Source organism: Zeus faber, assembly GCF_960531495.2.
Source record: "Zeus faber genome assembly, chromosome: 3".
Classification (NCBI taxonomy): Eukaryota; Metazoa; Chordata; class Actinopteri; order Zeiformes; family Zeidae; genus Zeus; species Zeus faber.
Genome location: NC_137190.1, coordinates 20,719,485 through 20,736,456, shown reverse-complemented (window position 1 = coordinate 20,736,456; position 16,972 = coordinate 20,719,485). Strand labels below are relative to the sequence as shown.

Genomic DNA, 16,972 nt, shown 5'->3' with positions numbered 1-16,972 from the left:
TGCAAAAGCCACACACAAATCCCCCGAGTTTGAACCCAGGACCTTTTTGCTGTGAAGCAACGCCACCACCCAGTACTTCTACTCTAATCTTCTCCATCTGCACCGACCACCAGTACTTTATTATCACTGAACAGGCGTTTAATGCAAGCCCTGCAATGAGTTTGTAAAAATGCCATCATTTTAAGGGTGATCCTGCCAACAACGGGAGGAAAGCGTCAGGAGAGCCACAACTGAACACTTTAAACAGCCGAGGCAGGTGAATGCATTCATAATGCAATAAACATGCACGGTCATGGTGTTGATGTTTCTATATACTCTTGTGTTCAACATCAAGTACATAATATGTTCATTAAATGGACCAGAGTTATTCTCCCGAGGCATGGCTGTGGACACACCCCCCAAATAAAGGCGTTCGCCTTATCTCACCTCATCTGCCTGTAATCAACTCCCGTGGTGGTTTCACATTTAACTTTGACCTTGCTGACAAAAAGTGTAAATCTTACAACAACAACCCCACCCCTCTCATCATTCGCGGGCCTGTTGTGTTGAAATATTTTGTGTATATGTATAAAATGTATAAAGCAATGTGAAGCGTTTATTATTGCTGTGGACCCCGCTGCAACTCTCCTCAAGGACCCCTAGGGGGGGACCGCGGAGCCCCACGGATTCCGTCTTGCCTTATTCACCCTTGCCATGACTAGTTTGCTATGAAACGCCATCTCACTCGATCTTAAATAAATACAAAGATAAATAAATACGCATTTGAAATAAATATGTTCATGAAATGAAATGTTGAGGCAATACATATACAAGCAAATATAAATGAGTAAATATAGCACGATAAGTGAAGTTTTTCATGGAAAAGGATTTTTTTTTATTCATTTCGGGGGGGGGGGGCTTTTATTTAATCACGGCACATTTATTTATTTCAGGGGACTTTTTTTTTTTTGTTGGTTTTTGTTTTGTTTGTTTGTTCTGCTTTACATCATAATGCCACATTTCCATCCGTTCCACGCAAATGAACGGGGCGCGTCCGCCGCCCCTCGGTGCGCCACGGGGGTCACGTGGCCCGGCGCCGCGGCCCTGAGGAGGAGAAGCCGGAGCCGCGCGGAGCAGCAGCGGCAGCAGCGGCAGCGGCAGCGGCAGCATCAGCATCAGCATCAGCATCAGCACCATGATGTGGCGGAGGGAAGAGCTCCTCAAGTCCATCTGGCACGCCTTCACCGCCCTGGACGTCGACCGCAGCGGCAAAGTTTCCAAATCCCAGCTGAAGGTGCGACTCAAAAGTCACTTTGCCAGAATGTCTGTGCCGTTATCTGGGGTCGTGGCGTCTGCAGCGTCGGTCTGTTTATTGAGAACCGCTGTATTTGTGAATAGGAAATGTAGACACAAAACAAGCCCCCTTTTTTTTTTTGGTGTTGTTTTTTTTGTTTGTTTGTTTGTTTGTTTGAGTCTAAAAGTTGTGCAGAGGGTTTATTTTAAGCAGGGCTGCAGTGTGGTGCTTTTATTTCTCGGAGTTGGGTGGAATGAGGTGGACGCAGCTCATATGTATATGTATGTGGCAGATAATCTCTTGAATTTGAACCTGAGCTCACAGTATATTTCAATGGGTTTTTGCCTAAAAAGTGGACGCATGCTGTAAATGCCCGCAGGAGGAGAGGGGTGCACTGTTCGCGCCCCTCCACCATGGGGCGTCACAGTAAGTGAGCTTCCAAGTTCAAGTTCAAGTTCAAGAGATTATTTGTCACATACATATACATACGGTCATACATATATGCAGTGAAATGTCATGACACCCGGTGATTAGGCACAATAAGATCTATAAGCTCTAAAAATACTATAAAATACCAAACTGTGCATAATCAACACAAGGTGCCCGCGTGCGCCAAAGTTGTACTATATAAATGACTGTTTAATCTCAGATGAATAGTTTAATCTTATAAACACACCTAAGAGAAGGTGCCGAACCACGGTTTGACTGCTGAGCGTTTCGTTGGACTGCCCTTATTGAAGTTAATGATGTATTTATTTATTTTCTGCTGTCCTTTTAAACCAACCCCGGCCTAAATGCAGGCAGGTTCAAGATTCAAGAGGATTATTTGCCACATATGTATACATACGTTCATACATATATGCAGGGAAATGGCCTTGCAACGTACCCGGAGATAATGTACAATAACTTCTAAACCAAACTTAATAGCTTACCTAATTCCTACCTAGAAACTAACTGATTCCTAAAATGTAATACAGTGAGTGAACAGAATAATATAAATCAAAAAATAAAAATAAAAATAAAATAAAAATGACCTGTGTTGCAGAGTTTAATCCCTCGTTTTGAGGGAGGTTTCACACTGACTTCCTGGAACATAAGTTGTACGCTTGGTCAGTGATGCTCAACGTACTTTTTTTTTGAAGCGCGTGGAAGCATGACCTTAAAACAAACAAACAAAAACAAAGAGTTCAAGTCCTTTCGAAGATAATCCTTCACCTGTTCCAACTCCCATTGTATTCGCTTTTACAAATTAATACCTTTCATGGACCTAATTTCCGAGTGTGGAGAGTGACACCACGAGGTGGGTGCCATTTGGCCTTTCTATTTTCAGAATGTTTAATAACAAAGAATCAAAAACATTTTTTTTTTGACGTTTCATCGTTTAATATATATATGTGTTAAACGCCCCAGAAAACATATTTCCAACCTGAGGCACAAAAGCCTTATTTTTATCATCCATTACACATTCACACTTATGATGTAGCGGAATGGGATGGGGTGAAACACTTCATCCTAAAATGGTCACCACACAAAAATGTACTGAGGCTTAAATTCATTAGATCATAGCGGTAAATAACTTTTTTTTTCCTAAATATAAAAAATAATTTGTTTTAAAATGGTTTTCTCTATCTATTATCAATGGGGGTGGATAGGTGATGCCTGACAGACCCCATCAAACATCAAACATAAAACATATACAGACATGAAAATAAACAAGTCTTTTGAAAAAGTTGTTAAAAAAAATCAAAAAAATCAAGGACTCAGGTGTCCTCGCCTCCCTCACCCGGTCCCCACTCGGTGCCGTGACGTGTTTTTTCGTTTGCTGGAATCAAACCCACGGTGCTGCTTTCCCAGGTCCTCTCTCACAACCTGTACACGGTGATGAAGATTCCTCACGATCCAGTCGCCCTGGAGGAGCACTTCAAGGACAATAATGAAGGGCCTGTGTCCAACCAGGGCTACATGCCTTATCTGAAGGAGTTCATCCTGGACAAGGTAGGCAGCGGACCCCACTGCTGGGACGTTTCGCTGGGATGTTTCTTCCTCCTGCAGAGTCCCGTTTTTAGGTTGGCGGCCCCCGTCCAAGTCACCGAAACGGGGAGAAGTCCACGCGTGTCACACAAACATGATGAGAGTTTCTGAATCAGATTCGGAACAGACACTGAGTTCCTATTAAAGGTTTATCCAAATCCATTGTAAAAGGACAATGAATAGCTTATATTTCTTTTTTTTGTTGTTTTTACAGAAATTAAAAGACAAACGAAGTTAAATTCAATTTCAGTCGTTTATTTGTTGTTTAATTTTTCTTTTTAAAATGTAATAGAAAATTGTTTATATATTATTATTATTATTATTATTATTATTATTATTATTATTATTATTATTATTATTATTATTATTATTATTATGATGATCTCTTTCCTTACCTTATTCTTTTGATCTTCAGGATAAGTGTAGGTGCTAGTCACGGTCTTGCACCACACTTCTGTGCTATAGATTACACCCCTCTTTTTTTATCCTTTCCTCTATATTTATATTTTGTTGATCTTACTGAGTATAAAATGGGCAGTTTTGAATTCCTAAATAAAGGAAACCTCTCTGATGGGACGGAAGCATTTAAGCGTTAGCATTTCTACTGTTTGATTTTCCCAGACAACTCCCGAACTTAACCTCATGTTTTTGTTTACACTAAACACATTTATTTACTTAATTTTGTATTAATAATTATCATACAGTGATCATATTCCTTACATCCTGTACTCATACAGTATCCCTGCATCGCATTCCCCTACTGAGCTGTTGAAAGCCCAAATTTCGCCCCCCAGAGATCAATGAAGTTCTCTCTTGTCTTACATTATTTTATAAAACCACTAAACTGAACTGCACTGCTTGAGTTCCTTTTGAATGTGGAGTGTTTGTCCGTGTCCTTCTGCGGGATTCTGACTTGCATCGGAATGAAGCGCTGCAGAACATTGGGCTTGTTCTCCACATCCTGGGGAATTCATTACGTAAATGGCGACAGACGCCAGTCTCCCCTGCTTAGCATTTCTAAATATTCTGCCCTCTCCGCCAAGGGAACTCGAGTCTGACTCGAGATCTTTCCCATGTGTTTATTTGTTTTTGTTGTTGTTTTTCTCAACGACAGGCCCAGGATAACTTCGACGTGCTGGAGTTCAACACCATGTGCTGGACCCTGTGCTACAAAAAATATATAAACGTCAGCCCCCTGCTCATCTCAAACGATGACGCCTTCAAAGTCTGGTGCATTTTCAACTTCCTGTCGGAGGACACCTACCCGCTAGTCATCGTCACGGAGGAGGTGAGGAAGATCCTCACACACTGTATTCTGGAACAGTTCATACATTTCACTCACTGGAGCTCAGGGATCTGACACCGGGGGCTAGATCTGGTCCCCAAGCCCCGATAATACCAAAATATTAATCAGCCTTGTTGTTTTTGTTGTTGTTTTTGCTGAAATTGTCCGTCTCTTATGGCAGGGATACGCCAAAAGACTTTCAAAACACTTTACACATATTTAAAGACTTATTTCCCATCCTAGTTGAAATCATTCAAATCAAGAGATGTCCTTCTGATTCTCTTAAGATCTTCAGAATTTGTCCGGTACTTGAAAATCCTAGCAAAGGTACTAGGCATTAGATGCGTTTTGAAAAAAAAAAAAAAAAAAAAGAATAAACAGTGTTTTGAACACCATTATAATTTCTGATAAGTATATTCAACATTGTCTGAGCATGGCCCCCAGAAGCCAATGAGGTTTTTAAACACAGGATGGTGTGTATATACAAAAATGCATTTGCATACTCTCTTATTGTTGTTACTTATCATCATGTCAAACAATATTCCTGGCCCCTGGTAAAACCGTAATTTTTGACCTCCGCCGTAATCTAACATATATAACTCTCCCTGCACCTGCTCCTCCCTCCCTCTCTTTGTGGAAACTGAGGGTTTGAGAAGAAAGATATATATACTATATACAATACTTAAGTCTAATACACTATTAGATGGAGTACTTCCTGCAAAAGCTGATGGAGACCATGGGAAGCAGCTGGAACAAGGAGAAGTCGGAGGAGTTCAAGCTCCAGTTGAACGGTAAGAACAGCCTGAGCACCTGGGAGCTCATCCAGCTGGTCGGCATGGGATACTTTAGCAAGGGCCTGAACCGCCAGACCCTGTCCATGGGCATCGGCGAGGTCTTCCAGGAGCTCATCCTGGACGTGCTCAAACAGGTTAGAATGGCCTTCATACCGTATCCATTATACTGCGACATGAACATGGCTGAGTTTACTCATTTTGATGCCCTCGCACCATAACCCGAAGGGCTACCTGATGAAAAAAGGTCACGGGAGGAAAAACTGGACGGAGCGATGGTTCGTGCTCCGACCGAACGCGGTGTCCTACTTCACGTCCGAGGCCCTCGGGGACAAGAAAGGAGAGATCGCTCTCAGCCGCGACTGCAGTGTGGAGGTAATATAATAATAATTATAAGAGAAATAGCGGCAGGCAGCACTAGACGGGGTCCAGTTTCGCTGTGTTGGGTGTGTTTTACAGTTTGCCGGGTTCTCTGAAACGCAGCACGATTTTCCGAGTTTACTTGAACGCAGCACGGGCTCCCTCCGGTGCGTGGTCTCCTGGTTGCTCGTCCCGCGGAAGAAGCCACTTTGCGGTCTACACAGCGCAACCCTCCCGTCTTAAAAACAACCGTCCATCTTTGCCTGTAAACAACAGCCTCTCATTGTTAGAACTCACCATGTTGTCTGTTGAAATAGAGCTGCACTCTGAGTGACGGGCGGCCGTTGGGTGCCGTGTCAGGCACATCATTCATTTGTTGAGTTTTTCACTTGGATCACATTTTCAGTGAGTTACATTCCCATGAAATTCAAAAAACGTGTGGTATCTCTGTGGGGTAATTACCGTTGCATGGATTCTTCGGACCCCTCGCAGGATCTTCAACGCATCGCTGAGTCGCACATTTCAGTGTTTCCGAGGGACACGCTGACAACAATTTAGGGATTATTTTTTATTATTATTCTTATTAATCATCATATTAATGTGGACCATGGATTTAAAATATCAATCTAACAGATCTACTGACATCTACCAGGTGAGAAGCTATATAAATATACACATAAATCGATAGTTTGGTAATGCCTAAAGACTACAGAGTGACCGAGTCCACGGCGCACACTGGACACGGTCCAACTGGACCTTCTCAATCTGAATCTGTGCATTGATAGTAACTAAAATGATGACGTCATAAAGCGTCTTACTGTTAATCTCTTCTCCTTCATTTCAGAATGAGACGTGTGACGTGTCAGTTAACCAAGACCAACTGAATATTTAGGGTCAAATTTGTTCATTGTTTTACTGATATGTGCTCCGTATGTGGATCGATTTGGATGAAATGTAAACCACAAGATGCCTGTGACACAGCGGTTTAAACGACACCTCAACCGTGTTCGTACCTCAACCCAAGTGTGTTCCAGATAGTTTTAGCCGGGTTGGACATGTTTCAAAATTTGGTCGGTTTTTCCCTAATATCTGCTCCTTATGTGGATCGATTTGGTTTAAACTTCAACCACAAGGTCTTTGTGATAGCCCTGCAGGCTGGACCCCTAAATTTCGGTGCAGGAAGCAATACACGCCGTCCAGTTTATCCATTTTAGGTACGTGTTGCAACTTTTGGGTTTTTGCGAAATGCATCAAAATTGACTGAACTTACAAACATGGTGTAGTTATGTTCATGTAATTCCACGAATCAAACTGTCGTGACGTTACATATGAAGCATTCCCATTTTAACCAGACGTCAACTCTTTATTTTCATTGACATACAACAGCTATTTAGAACTGTTATGTTGCTCTTACGTAACACAACAGTTCTAAATAGCAGAGATAACAGTCCTCATTTTGTTTGGTAACTTCTAAAGTAGAGTAATTTAGAAATTTGGACGAGAAATGACTAGACAAGTTTATATGAAGTTGTCAGAGTAAGCAGTGATTATAAAAACATTTTTTATCTTGTTCTTAAGAGCTGCTGTGAAACTCATAGCTACACACTGTTTATTTCTGGAGTCTCTCTTGTCAGTACTTGCTGTCAACACTTTCTGCCTTTTCATTTCAGTTTCTTAAGTTTAGCTGTAGGAAACTGTTTATGAATCAGGTTTAATAAAAATAAACCTTTGTTTCACTTTAAACCAAATGATTTCATTGTTATAACTTACCTACATCTGGAGTCTCAGTGACGCGAGGTGACGTTGGGTCTCGTGTACGTCAATTATGACGTATTTACGTAGGTTTACGTTGGTTTTTCGGGGATTTACGATTGCAGTCGAATCTATGTAACTGTGGTGGTGTAAAAATCCGGGTCGATTGTGCATCAACCCAGAGGAACCAGCTGGATCACTGCAGGGCTGGAGCAAAAACATGGAAAAACATGGAAACAGGAATTTTCACACCTCGATCCCTGCCATACTGTGTTTTAATCTGTTATCCAGTCTCTGCCGGACAAGGAGGGGAGAAAATGCCTTTTCATCATCAAGTGCACCGACAAAAGCTTTGAGATCAGCGCGTCGGATAAAAAAAAGAAGCAGGAATGGATCCAAGGTACTGATCTGGCTCTTTAACCTGACCTTCCAAACAGTCACATTGGCAGTGACTGTTTCATAACCGCAGGTTTTTTTTGGGTCGTGGCCGTGGGGCAGATACATTTTACTCCACACTGTCCTGGCTTTCCCCCGGCAGCGATCCAGGCCTGTGTGCAGCAGCTGCGGCTGGGGCTGCTGTCCTCGCACCGCGAGGCCCGGCTGCGTCGCAGGGAGCTGCGGCAGCGGCAGCACAGCCAGCACGAGGAGATTACCGAGAGGATGAACCAGCTCCTGGCGGCCAACGAGAGGAAGCAGATGCAGCTGGAGTTCATGAGGAAGGTACCCTATCTTTTCATCAAACTCCGCTTTGGACCGTGGAATTTCTGCTCCTCTGTGCTTTATGCGGGAAAGGGCGCGAGGCCGCTCTGATAACGGGCCGAGCAGGAGATGCATTGTCTCCAGAATCTATTTTGAAGCACACGAGACACAACAAAAGGTCAAAGCTTACTCACACTGCCGCTTTTCCTGACCGGTGGAAAAAGCTCCTCAAAGCTTTTTCCTTCCTTTTGCAGTTTTTTGTTTTTTTTACCCCCTTCATGCAAGCAGAAGTCAAATCTACAGAAAAACATTGACACTGTTCGGGCTGCTTGTGTTCTTGTGATATGTTTTGTTGTGGCGATGAGAATGTGTAATTTAAAAGTGTAGTAGGGAATAATAAATGATTTAGTTTAATAGCTTTATGATCTTATACGAAGCTAAAGGACCAATGGTATATTACAGAAGGTCAGCTTTAAAGGGGACATATTATGCAAAACTCCCTTTTTCAGTGCTTGCGCACATACATTTGGGTCTCTAATGCCCTACTAACACACCAACTGTGAAATAAGACAACCCAGTCAGTTTTTTTTTGAGCTCCCCATTTTAGAAAACATGTGACTCAACAACCCGTTCAGATTTGCCTCCCCCCTCCTATGTCAAATGGGGGCTCATTAGAATAAGAACCGCCCCCCACACAAATATCTCCACCCACGGCTTGAGAAAAACCTTTGCAAAGTTGCACATTTTTTTTCGGATCCGCTGGCTTTATGTCGAAGCCAAGAGCTGAGCATGGAAACTGCTCTTTTGTCGGCTGCACAGACCAGCACAAATCTTTTTAAAGGAAAGAGGAATCAATACGAAGTGTCCGTGACAAAAGAAATATAAGCATTTCAAAAATAATTCTATTGTGTTTCTTTTGGCATTTTTGAGGCATACCTGTTAACCCTCCCGTATTTCCCCGGGATTCTCCCGTATTTTACCCATCTCTCCCGCTGTCCTGCGGTTTAAATATTTTCCTGTGATTCATCTGTGTTTTTAACCTTTCGAAAAAACAAAACAAAATGAATGAAACAAAAAATGTGCGTAATGGGGTGATATAAAGAGCCCCTCCCCCCAAGCCACAAACAGTTGCAGAGTGGTGTGTGGGGAGCAATAGCTCATTTTAAATTTCAGTTTTCATTTCATTTTCCACCTGAGTGGTATTTTCAGCAAAAAACCTCAAAGAAATGTTTTGGGGACCTCAGAGACCAATATTAACTTCCTGAAAATGAGTATAATATGGGACCTTTCATTGCATTTAAGTCAATTGTTTTCGTCCTTTTTTAATTTTCTCAACATTTTACAACATCCGCTTTTGTACATTTGCGAAATATGTATTTTTTTGTTCACATGAAATACATTGTATTTCATGTACTCTACATTAATATGAAATAGCATCATAGTCATTACCACTTATTTGATCGAAGAATATATATCCTAATACCAACATGCTGCATAACATGGGCTCATTGCACATGCTGCTCCTTCTGGAAGAGCCATGAATACAATCGTTTTTGAGACATACTAGTAAACCGTACTTCCTTCACAGTATTTGGGGCACTATGATGTCTGTCACTCTGCTTAATTCACCAACACAAGACACTATGTACAAAGTGTTTTTTTCTTTGTTAAATCCTACTTGCCGATGTGCTACGTCTCATGATCAAGTTCAGCGCTCGTCAAAAGGGAAGAAAAACTTCATATGCAAACCTTGTGTGGGTCAGAGACACCTGTGTCTCCCAGCTGTGCACGCAGCTTCTGTCTATAAATATTACTGACTAACTAACGTGTGGTCAAAGCAACCATGTATCGCTTCAACTACGCACATTATAATTATTTTTCAAACGCGAACGACAAGACGTCTGAAACGTCCCGGGTTCCAATGAGACCTCAACCATGTCTGTGTGTACTGTGGTTGCCGTGTCGCTCTACGCTGCCCACCGCTCCTGCCTGCCCCCCGTAGGAAAGACAAGCCTGGATGTGTTTAAAGCAGAGAACTCATTTCACCAGCCACCATTTGAAGCGTGTGTGTTCGTCGCAGCATGAGTGGGTATGTGTGTGTGTGTGTGTGTGTGTGTGTGTGTGTGTGTGTGTGTGCCGTGTGATAAATAAAGAATCTATTCTATTCTCCGAGTAAATATATCTGCAGGCAGCAATACATGTGGTCCAATTTAGTGACGTTAGGTACGTATTACAGGTTTGAGAGGTTCCGAGGTTCCCGAATCTGCGCTCTGTGATTATATGCAGGGATGTTTGGAGAGGACCGTGGGTTTCTCTCATATCGCGGATTCTTTTTTAAATCGCTCTTTCCTTTTGTGGGGATGGGGGCCGCGTCAGGCTGGGGTTGCAGACGAGTTGCGGTGAAGGAAAGTTTGTGTCATGTCATGTGGGGCAGTAATGACGTATTTATGGAGGTTTGACAGGTTGATGCCGTAGGGGGCAACCACGATCTAGTGACGTAATTTTAGTGGTCATGCCTTTTTTGCATTTTCCGAAAAGCATTGATGTCTTTCTGTGAGTAATTCGTCGGGGTGGACTCGACTCGATGTGGTGATGAACTTCTGTGGATTCATGTTTTTTCATTTCCAAGTTACATGAATTACATGAAACCAGAAAATGGTTGACCTTTTTACCCGACTATTTACAATTTTCATTAAAGAACTACAAGGAGAATAAAAATAATAATAATCCGAACAATGGGATGGACCCCTAATAATGTCAGGCTCTTTCTTCCCACTAGAAACTGGACGAGGCATCAGCTAAAGCCGCCACGGAGGAGCAGAGGAGGAAGCAGACTCAGGCCGACCTGCAGGATCGCTTCACTTTGGATTTGGAAAAAGAGAAAATGGTAACGGCTCGACGGAAGATCTATACAATACTGAAGAGCAAGGGCTGCCTTCATGACTTTGACTTAAATTACTTTTAGGTGAATTCAAGGCAGAGTAGTCAACCAATTCTAGTAGATGAAACAGCAAACAGCAGGCTGGCTAAACAGGTTCAGTGGAATCAGGAAGGGAGACCCAGGCTGGGGTGGAAGACACCGGCTCGCTGGGTTTCATTGTTCAAACACAAACGGAGGAGACAAATAATGGGGCTGATAATAATGAGGAACATAATAATAATACCACTTACACACATCTGCCCAAATGCCCGGCCAATAGAAGCAGGCCATTATCCTCTGCAGTGTTTTATTGTGACCGAGACGACCATTAGGTTATGGTGAGTCGCCTGGAAAAGCATTTCCCGGCGGTGTTGCAGAACCCACAGCTGGGTTATTTCCTCTCCTGACCGAGTGTCACGGCTCATTCGATATAACCTGTCCCCAATCACTGAGAAATACGGTTGACTGAGCGTAGAACCTGGGCGCACCAACTCACCATCAGTACCCAGAACTTTTAGTCCCAGGAACTTATTTCAAGGAACTAAAAGGTTCTTTCATCCCGTTGTTGTCTGCGTTTCCACCGCAGTCTGAAGACCCTTGAACAATGAAAATGAGTCTGCTGAGGTGTGAAAAACTATACAACGTACTGCTCCAGTTCAGTAGGTGGCGGTAATGCAGAAGACTATACACCAACAAGAAGAATACACTCGATAGAAGACAATCAAAGTGAGAGAGAGAGAGAGAGAGAGAGGTCCCCAGGTTTCAGTTTTTTGCACAAACGGGACTTTTTTGTTCCTGGGACTTTGTCCCCGGAACTTAATTTAGACCCTGGTCCCTTTGATGGAAACGCACTCCAAAGTTCCTCCAAAGGTTCCTAGTTCCTGGGGAAAGTTTCCTGCAGTGGAAAGACGGCTAGTGTTGCATGATGGTTCAGACGCTGCCTTCCAGCGCTGCTGTCGCAGGTCCAAGTCCAGACTTTTCCTTCTTGTTCCTTTAATCAAATGATTAAAGGAGAGGACCGAGCGCAGTCAGACTCTGTGGCTCAAAGCGGTAAGTCGTTGGATGAGAACTACCGTGTTGGAGGATTTGGGGGTTTGATGTCACCTTCATGCTCAGCCCTGGTCTCCGGGCGCTTTTCAACAAACACTTGTGTTGCCGGCTTTCAAAAGCTCATCTAGCCTTGTATGTTCAATAAAATATCAAAAATCTATAGATCCTATAACCCTAAACAAAAAAAGCTAGAATTGTTGTACAAAGCCACTTACACTAGAATGTTGTGTCATTAATAGTTCACTTTGCAATTCACACATTTACCGTATGTTTTCGTTAAATAATCCAGACATTCAATTAAAAGACATTACATACAGTTTGTATATGGGTTGCGAGAATCCAACAGGTTATGTTTCAAGTATCCTTTTTAACTTTGAGCACCTCCCTCTCTGCACGGGCCTGATACGTGATCAGCATAAATTATTCTTTTAATTATTTTCTAATGTAAATTGACTTTACCAGTGTGTGTGTGTGTGTGTGTGTGTGCCCGTGCCCGCGCACGTGTGTGTTTTTGTGTGTGCGTTTTTGTGTGTACGTGTGTGTGTCCACTCCCTCAGGCGCGTGAGCAGATGGAGCAGCTCGTGGCCCAGAAGTCCAGCGAGGTGGAGCAGTACCTGCAGCGAGTCAGGGAGCTGGAGGAGCTGTACCACAGCTTGGAGGAGGCGCTGGAGAACGAGCGGCAGGCCAAGCAGGATGAGGAGGCCATGCATCAGCTGCAGAGCAGGTCAGCTTTGAAACGTTTTCAAAGTTCATCCCTGTTTTCTGCTCATCCTCATGTTGTGCCCGCGCGCGCACACACACACACACACACACACACACACACACACACACACAATGCTTTTACAATGTATGAGATAAATGTCTTTTTTCTTTGGCTGTTACACTCCTCTAGAATAAGCAATTTTCTCAAAACTGTTTGACTTCATTTTTAAAAAGGGGGACCGGAGGGTGTGCTCCAATTATAGGGGTATCACAATGCTCAGCCTCTTTGGGAAGGTTTACTCCAGGGTGCTGGAAAGGAGGCTCCAGCCGATTGTCGAACCTCAAATTCAGGAGGAGCAATGCGGATTCCGTCCTGGACGTGGAACAGTGGACCAGCTCTTTACCCTTGCAGGGTTGCTGGGGGGGTCGTGGGAGTTTGCCCATCCAGTCTACATGTGTTTTGTGGACCCGGAGAAGCCTTTCGACTGTGCCCCTAGGGGGATCCTGTGGGGGTTACTGAGGGAGTATGGGGTACTGGTGCCGTTGGTACGAGCCATCTGGGCCTTGTACAACCAAAGTGAGAGTTGTGTTCGTATTCTCGGCAAAAAGTCAAACACATTCTCAGTGGGTGTTGGAGTCCGCCAAGGTTGCCCCTTGTCCCCGATTCTGTTTGTGAAATTCATGGACAGGATCTCAAGGCGCAGCCGAGGTGAGGAGAGTGTCCGGTTTGGGAACCTCAGAATTGCATCTCTGCTTTTTGCAGTGGTTTTGTTGGCTTCATCAGACCGTGACCTCCAGCACGCACTGGGGCGGTTTGCAGCCGAGTGTGAAGCCGTCGGGATGAGAGACAGCACCTCAGGACAGTCTGAGGCCATGGTTCTCTGCCGGAAAAGGGTGGATTGCTCCCTCCGGGTTGGGAGCGAGTTGCTGCCCCAGGTGAAGGAGTTCAAGTATCTCGGGATGGTGTTCACGAGTGAGGGGAAAAGGGAGCGTGAGATGGACAGGCGGATCGGTGCGGCATCAGCAGTGATGCAGCATTGTACCGGACTGTTGTGGTGAAGAGGGAGCTGAGCTGGAAGGCAAAGCTCTCAATTTACCAGTCCATCTACATCCCAACCCTCACCTATGGTCATGAGTATGGGTCATGGTCATGGGTCGTGACCGAAAGAACGAGATCGCGAATACAAGCGGCCGAAATGAGTTTCCTCCGTAGGGTGGCTGGGCTCAGCCTAAGAGATAGGGTGAGGAGCTCGGACATCCGGAGGGAGCTCCGAGTAGAGTCGCTGCTCCTTCGCGTCAAAAGGAGCCAGTTGAGGTTGTTCGGGCATCTGATCAGGATGCCTCCTGGGCGCCTTCCGTAGAGGTTTTCCAGGCACGTCCAACTGGTAGGAGACCACGGGTTAGACCCAGAACGCGCTGGAGGGATAACATATCGCAGCTGGCGTGGGAACGCCTCGGGGTCCCCCAGGAGGAACTGGAAAACGTTGCCGGGGAGAAGGGGGCCTGGAGCTCCTTGCTCAGCCTGCTGCCACCGCAACCCAGCCCCTGATAAGCGGAGGAAAATGGATGGTCACAAAATGGTCACACAATACGGCAGCTCACCCATTTAGGTTTAACACCGCTAAAAGCACTGCTGTGCAGCAATGAAGATAGTTCCAGGAAACCGCAAATTTAGCAATGTAGCCTCCGTACTACATGAGGGGTGAGTAGGAGGGCAGTGGATCAGGAGGTAGAGCGGGTCGTCTAGTAATCGGAAGATTGCCGGTTCGATCCCCCGCTCCTCCTGGTAGCGTGCTCATGTGTCCTTGAGCAAGACACTTAACTCCAACCCCCCCCCCCCCCCCAACTGCTCTCCGGGCGCTGGTACATGGCAGCCCACTGCACCGGGATACATTAGTTACTAGGATGGGTAAAATGCAGAGAAATGCATTTAGTTGCCTTAGTACTAGCTATTCCTTTAAGACAGCGTACATGGTCAAAACGAGCTTCATCTTCCCCCCTGTGCGTTGTGTGTGTCCAGGCTGCTGGAGGAGGAGGTGGGGAAGAGGGCAGAGCTGGAGCTGCTGGAGCTGCTGCACCTGCAGCAGCAGAGGACCATCTCTCAGGCCACGGCCGAGAAGCAGGAGCTGCAGGCGGAGCACCGGGCCAAGGAGGAGGCCCTGCAGGCTGCCGCGCTGCAGCTCCAGAGCCTGGAGAGGGAGCGGATGGGAGCACTGGAGCAGTACCAGGTCAGCAAATGCAACCCCCGTTATGTAGGGTCAAGGGGTTTTTAGGAGGTTTCAATAAGTGGTACAACAAAAAACTAACGTCAGACACTAATCACCGTACACAACATCATATTGTGACGATTTAGTCGATGGTTTGTGGCAAAATTACAACGGCGACAAACATTTAAATTGACTTGCCAGATGTGTGAGGCGTGTGCTTGTGAGAGGATCAGGGTTCTGATGACACAAACGTAACGCAGCTTCCAACATGCAACTTACATTTTTCCGATAAGAAATTGGAGACAATGTGATGATAGAAGCGGCCGCGTGTGGGTCCTGAGCCTCAGGTTGGCCCCTCCCTCTTGCTTCACCGGAGGTCCGAGTCAGTCTACAGGCCATGGGAACCTGTGGGCAGGTGACAGGACGACTCCGCCCTCTCACTGGTTTTCCCTTTCCTGCAGGAGGTGGCGAAGAGACTGGAGCGGGCAGCGAACAAAACCAAGAGTTGGAAAGACAAGGTCACGAAACATGAGGGCATGCTGCGTCTCATCCAGCCAGGTGAGTGTGTGTGTGTGTGTGTGTGTGTGTGTGTGTGTGCGTGCGTGCGCGTACGATCGGCTATCTCAAAACGTGTTCTTCCCTTTGTACCCTCCCGCTGTGCTTCCTTAAAGGCGACAAAGGGCCGCAGAGGGTGACGAACTGGGGCCCGGCGTCGTTTACCGACGCTGAGCTGGAGTTCAGGAAGAAGTTGTGGCAGGAGAGAAAGAACCAGAACGACCCATCAGAGTAAACCCGGAGAATTCACCATTCATAATCGATAATGCTGTGTGGAAATACTTCAACTGTTTGTTTCTTAATCATTATTTTGGATTGCAATGATATTTTCCTATTTCCCTGTAGGCGTATTGATATTTTTCTAAACCAAACTCAATTTCAGATTTTTTTTGCAGCCACCTCAGAAACTGTGTGTGAAATAACTGTATTGCTTTAATACATTTTCGTTTTAACACACATGCTTTAAGTACTAATACTTTAATAGTATAATTTGATACTAAAGTAATTAAATATTCTGTTGCAAAATTTGAAATGCTTTGCTTTCATGAAAGGACGTTGATGGGTGTTTCATTTCACCTTTAATTCACCCACACGTAGAAATAAGATCTGTACGTTACGACCTTGCACTAAACTGGTGTCGGGTCCAATCGCAGCCGTAACAAAATAAAATAAAAACTTGAATTGATGTGTAAATTGCTATTCATTACATATTTACTTTTTACGTTTTTCACCATGTAGAAACACAATTGTCACACGTAGTATTGTAATGCTCTAAGGGTGGCTGGGCGTTATATCGGTATAATATCAATAATGTGATATAAAACAAGATATCGTCTGGGATTTTAGTGATAGATGTTGTCTTTAAGGCTGCATCGCAGGAAAGTAATGACATTTTTTCGCTGTTCTAATCAATGGTCATAATGTCCACATTACTCAGGATTGTTTCTCTAATATTTCTTGACTTTTGATCTCGTCAATAGTTGTCCCCCAAATAAAAAGGTCAAAAGGTGCTGATAGAGAAGAAAACGTGTAAACCCTGATCCTCTGGCTGGTGCAGAACCAGAGTGACCAGCTGGGGGCGTCCCAGGCTCAGGGAAAGCTCACTGAGCTCTTTGGTTTCGGAGCGGGAGCTGGAGCCCATGGCTTCAGGGGGTGAATCTGACATCTGTTGGAGTAGATTGCGTTTGGGGAGAGTCGTCCGCCATCCTTCACGCCGGTGACTCCAGAGCGGAGGAATGCAAAGCTCTGGAGATGCCGTTTGGAGCGCGCCGTGCGTGGCCTTGCAGGGAGGGACGCTTCAGGCAGGTCCAGATATTTCGGATACAAGCTGCTGCTGGGGGGACCTGC

At 44.8% G+C, this 16,972-nt stretch overlaps 1 protein-coding gene across 1 annotated transcript; it reads left to right on the top strand.

Moving 5' to 3' along the window:
• Positions 1 to 1,177: 1,177 nt before the first annotated feature.
• On the top strand, positions 1,178 to 16,271 carry LOC307228162 (switch-associated protein 70-like; the record flags this gene model as incomplete). The annotated part of the gene is made up of 12 exons (XM_079997722.1): positions 1,178 to 1,273; positions 3,128 to 3,268; positions 4,419 to 4,592; positions 5,293 to 5,517; positions 5,609 to 5,755; positions 7,784 to 7,892; positions 8,031 to 8,212; positions 10,971 to 11,078; positions 12,719 to 12,885; positions 14,884 to 15,091; positions 15,532 to 15,628; positions 15,742 to 16,271. The coding sequence occupies 12 exons, from the start codon at positions 1,178 to 1,180 to the stop codon at positions 15,858 to 15,860; spliced, it is 1,773 nt and encodes a 590-aa protein (XP_079853848.1). The 3' UTR covers positions 15,861 to 16,271.
• Between the last annotated feature and the right edge of the window lie 701 nt (positions 16,272 to 16,972).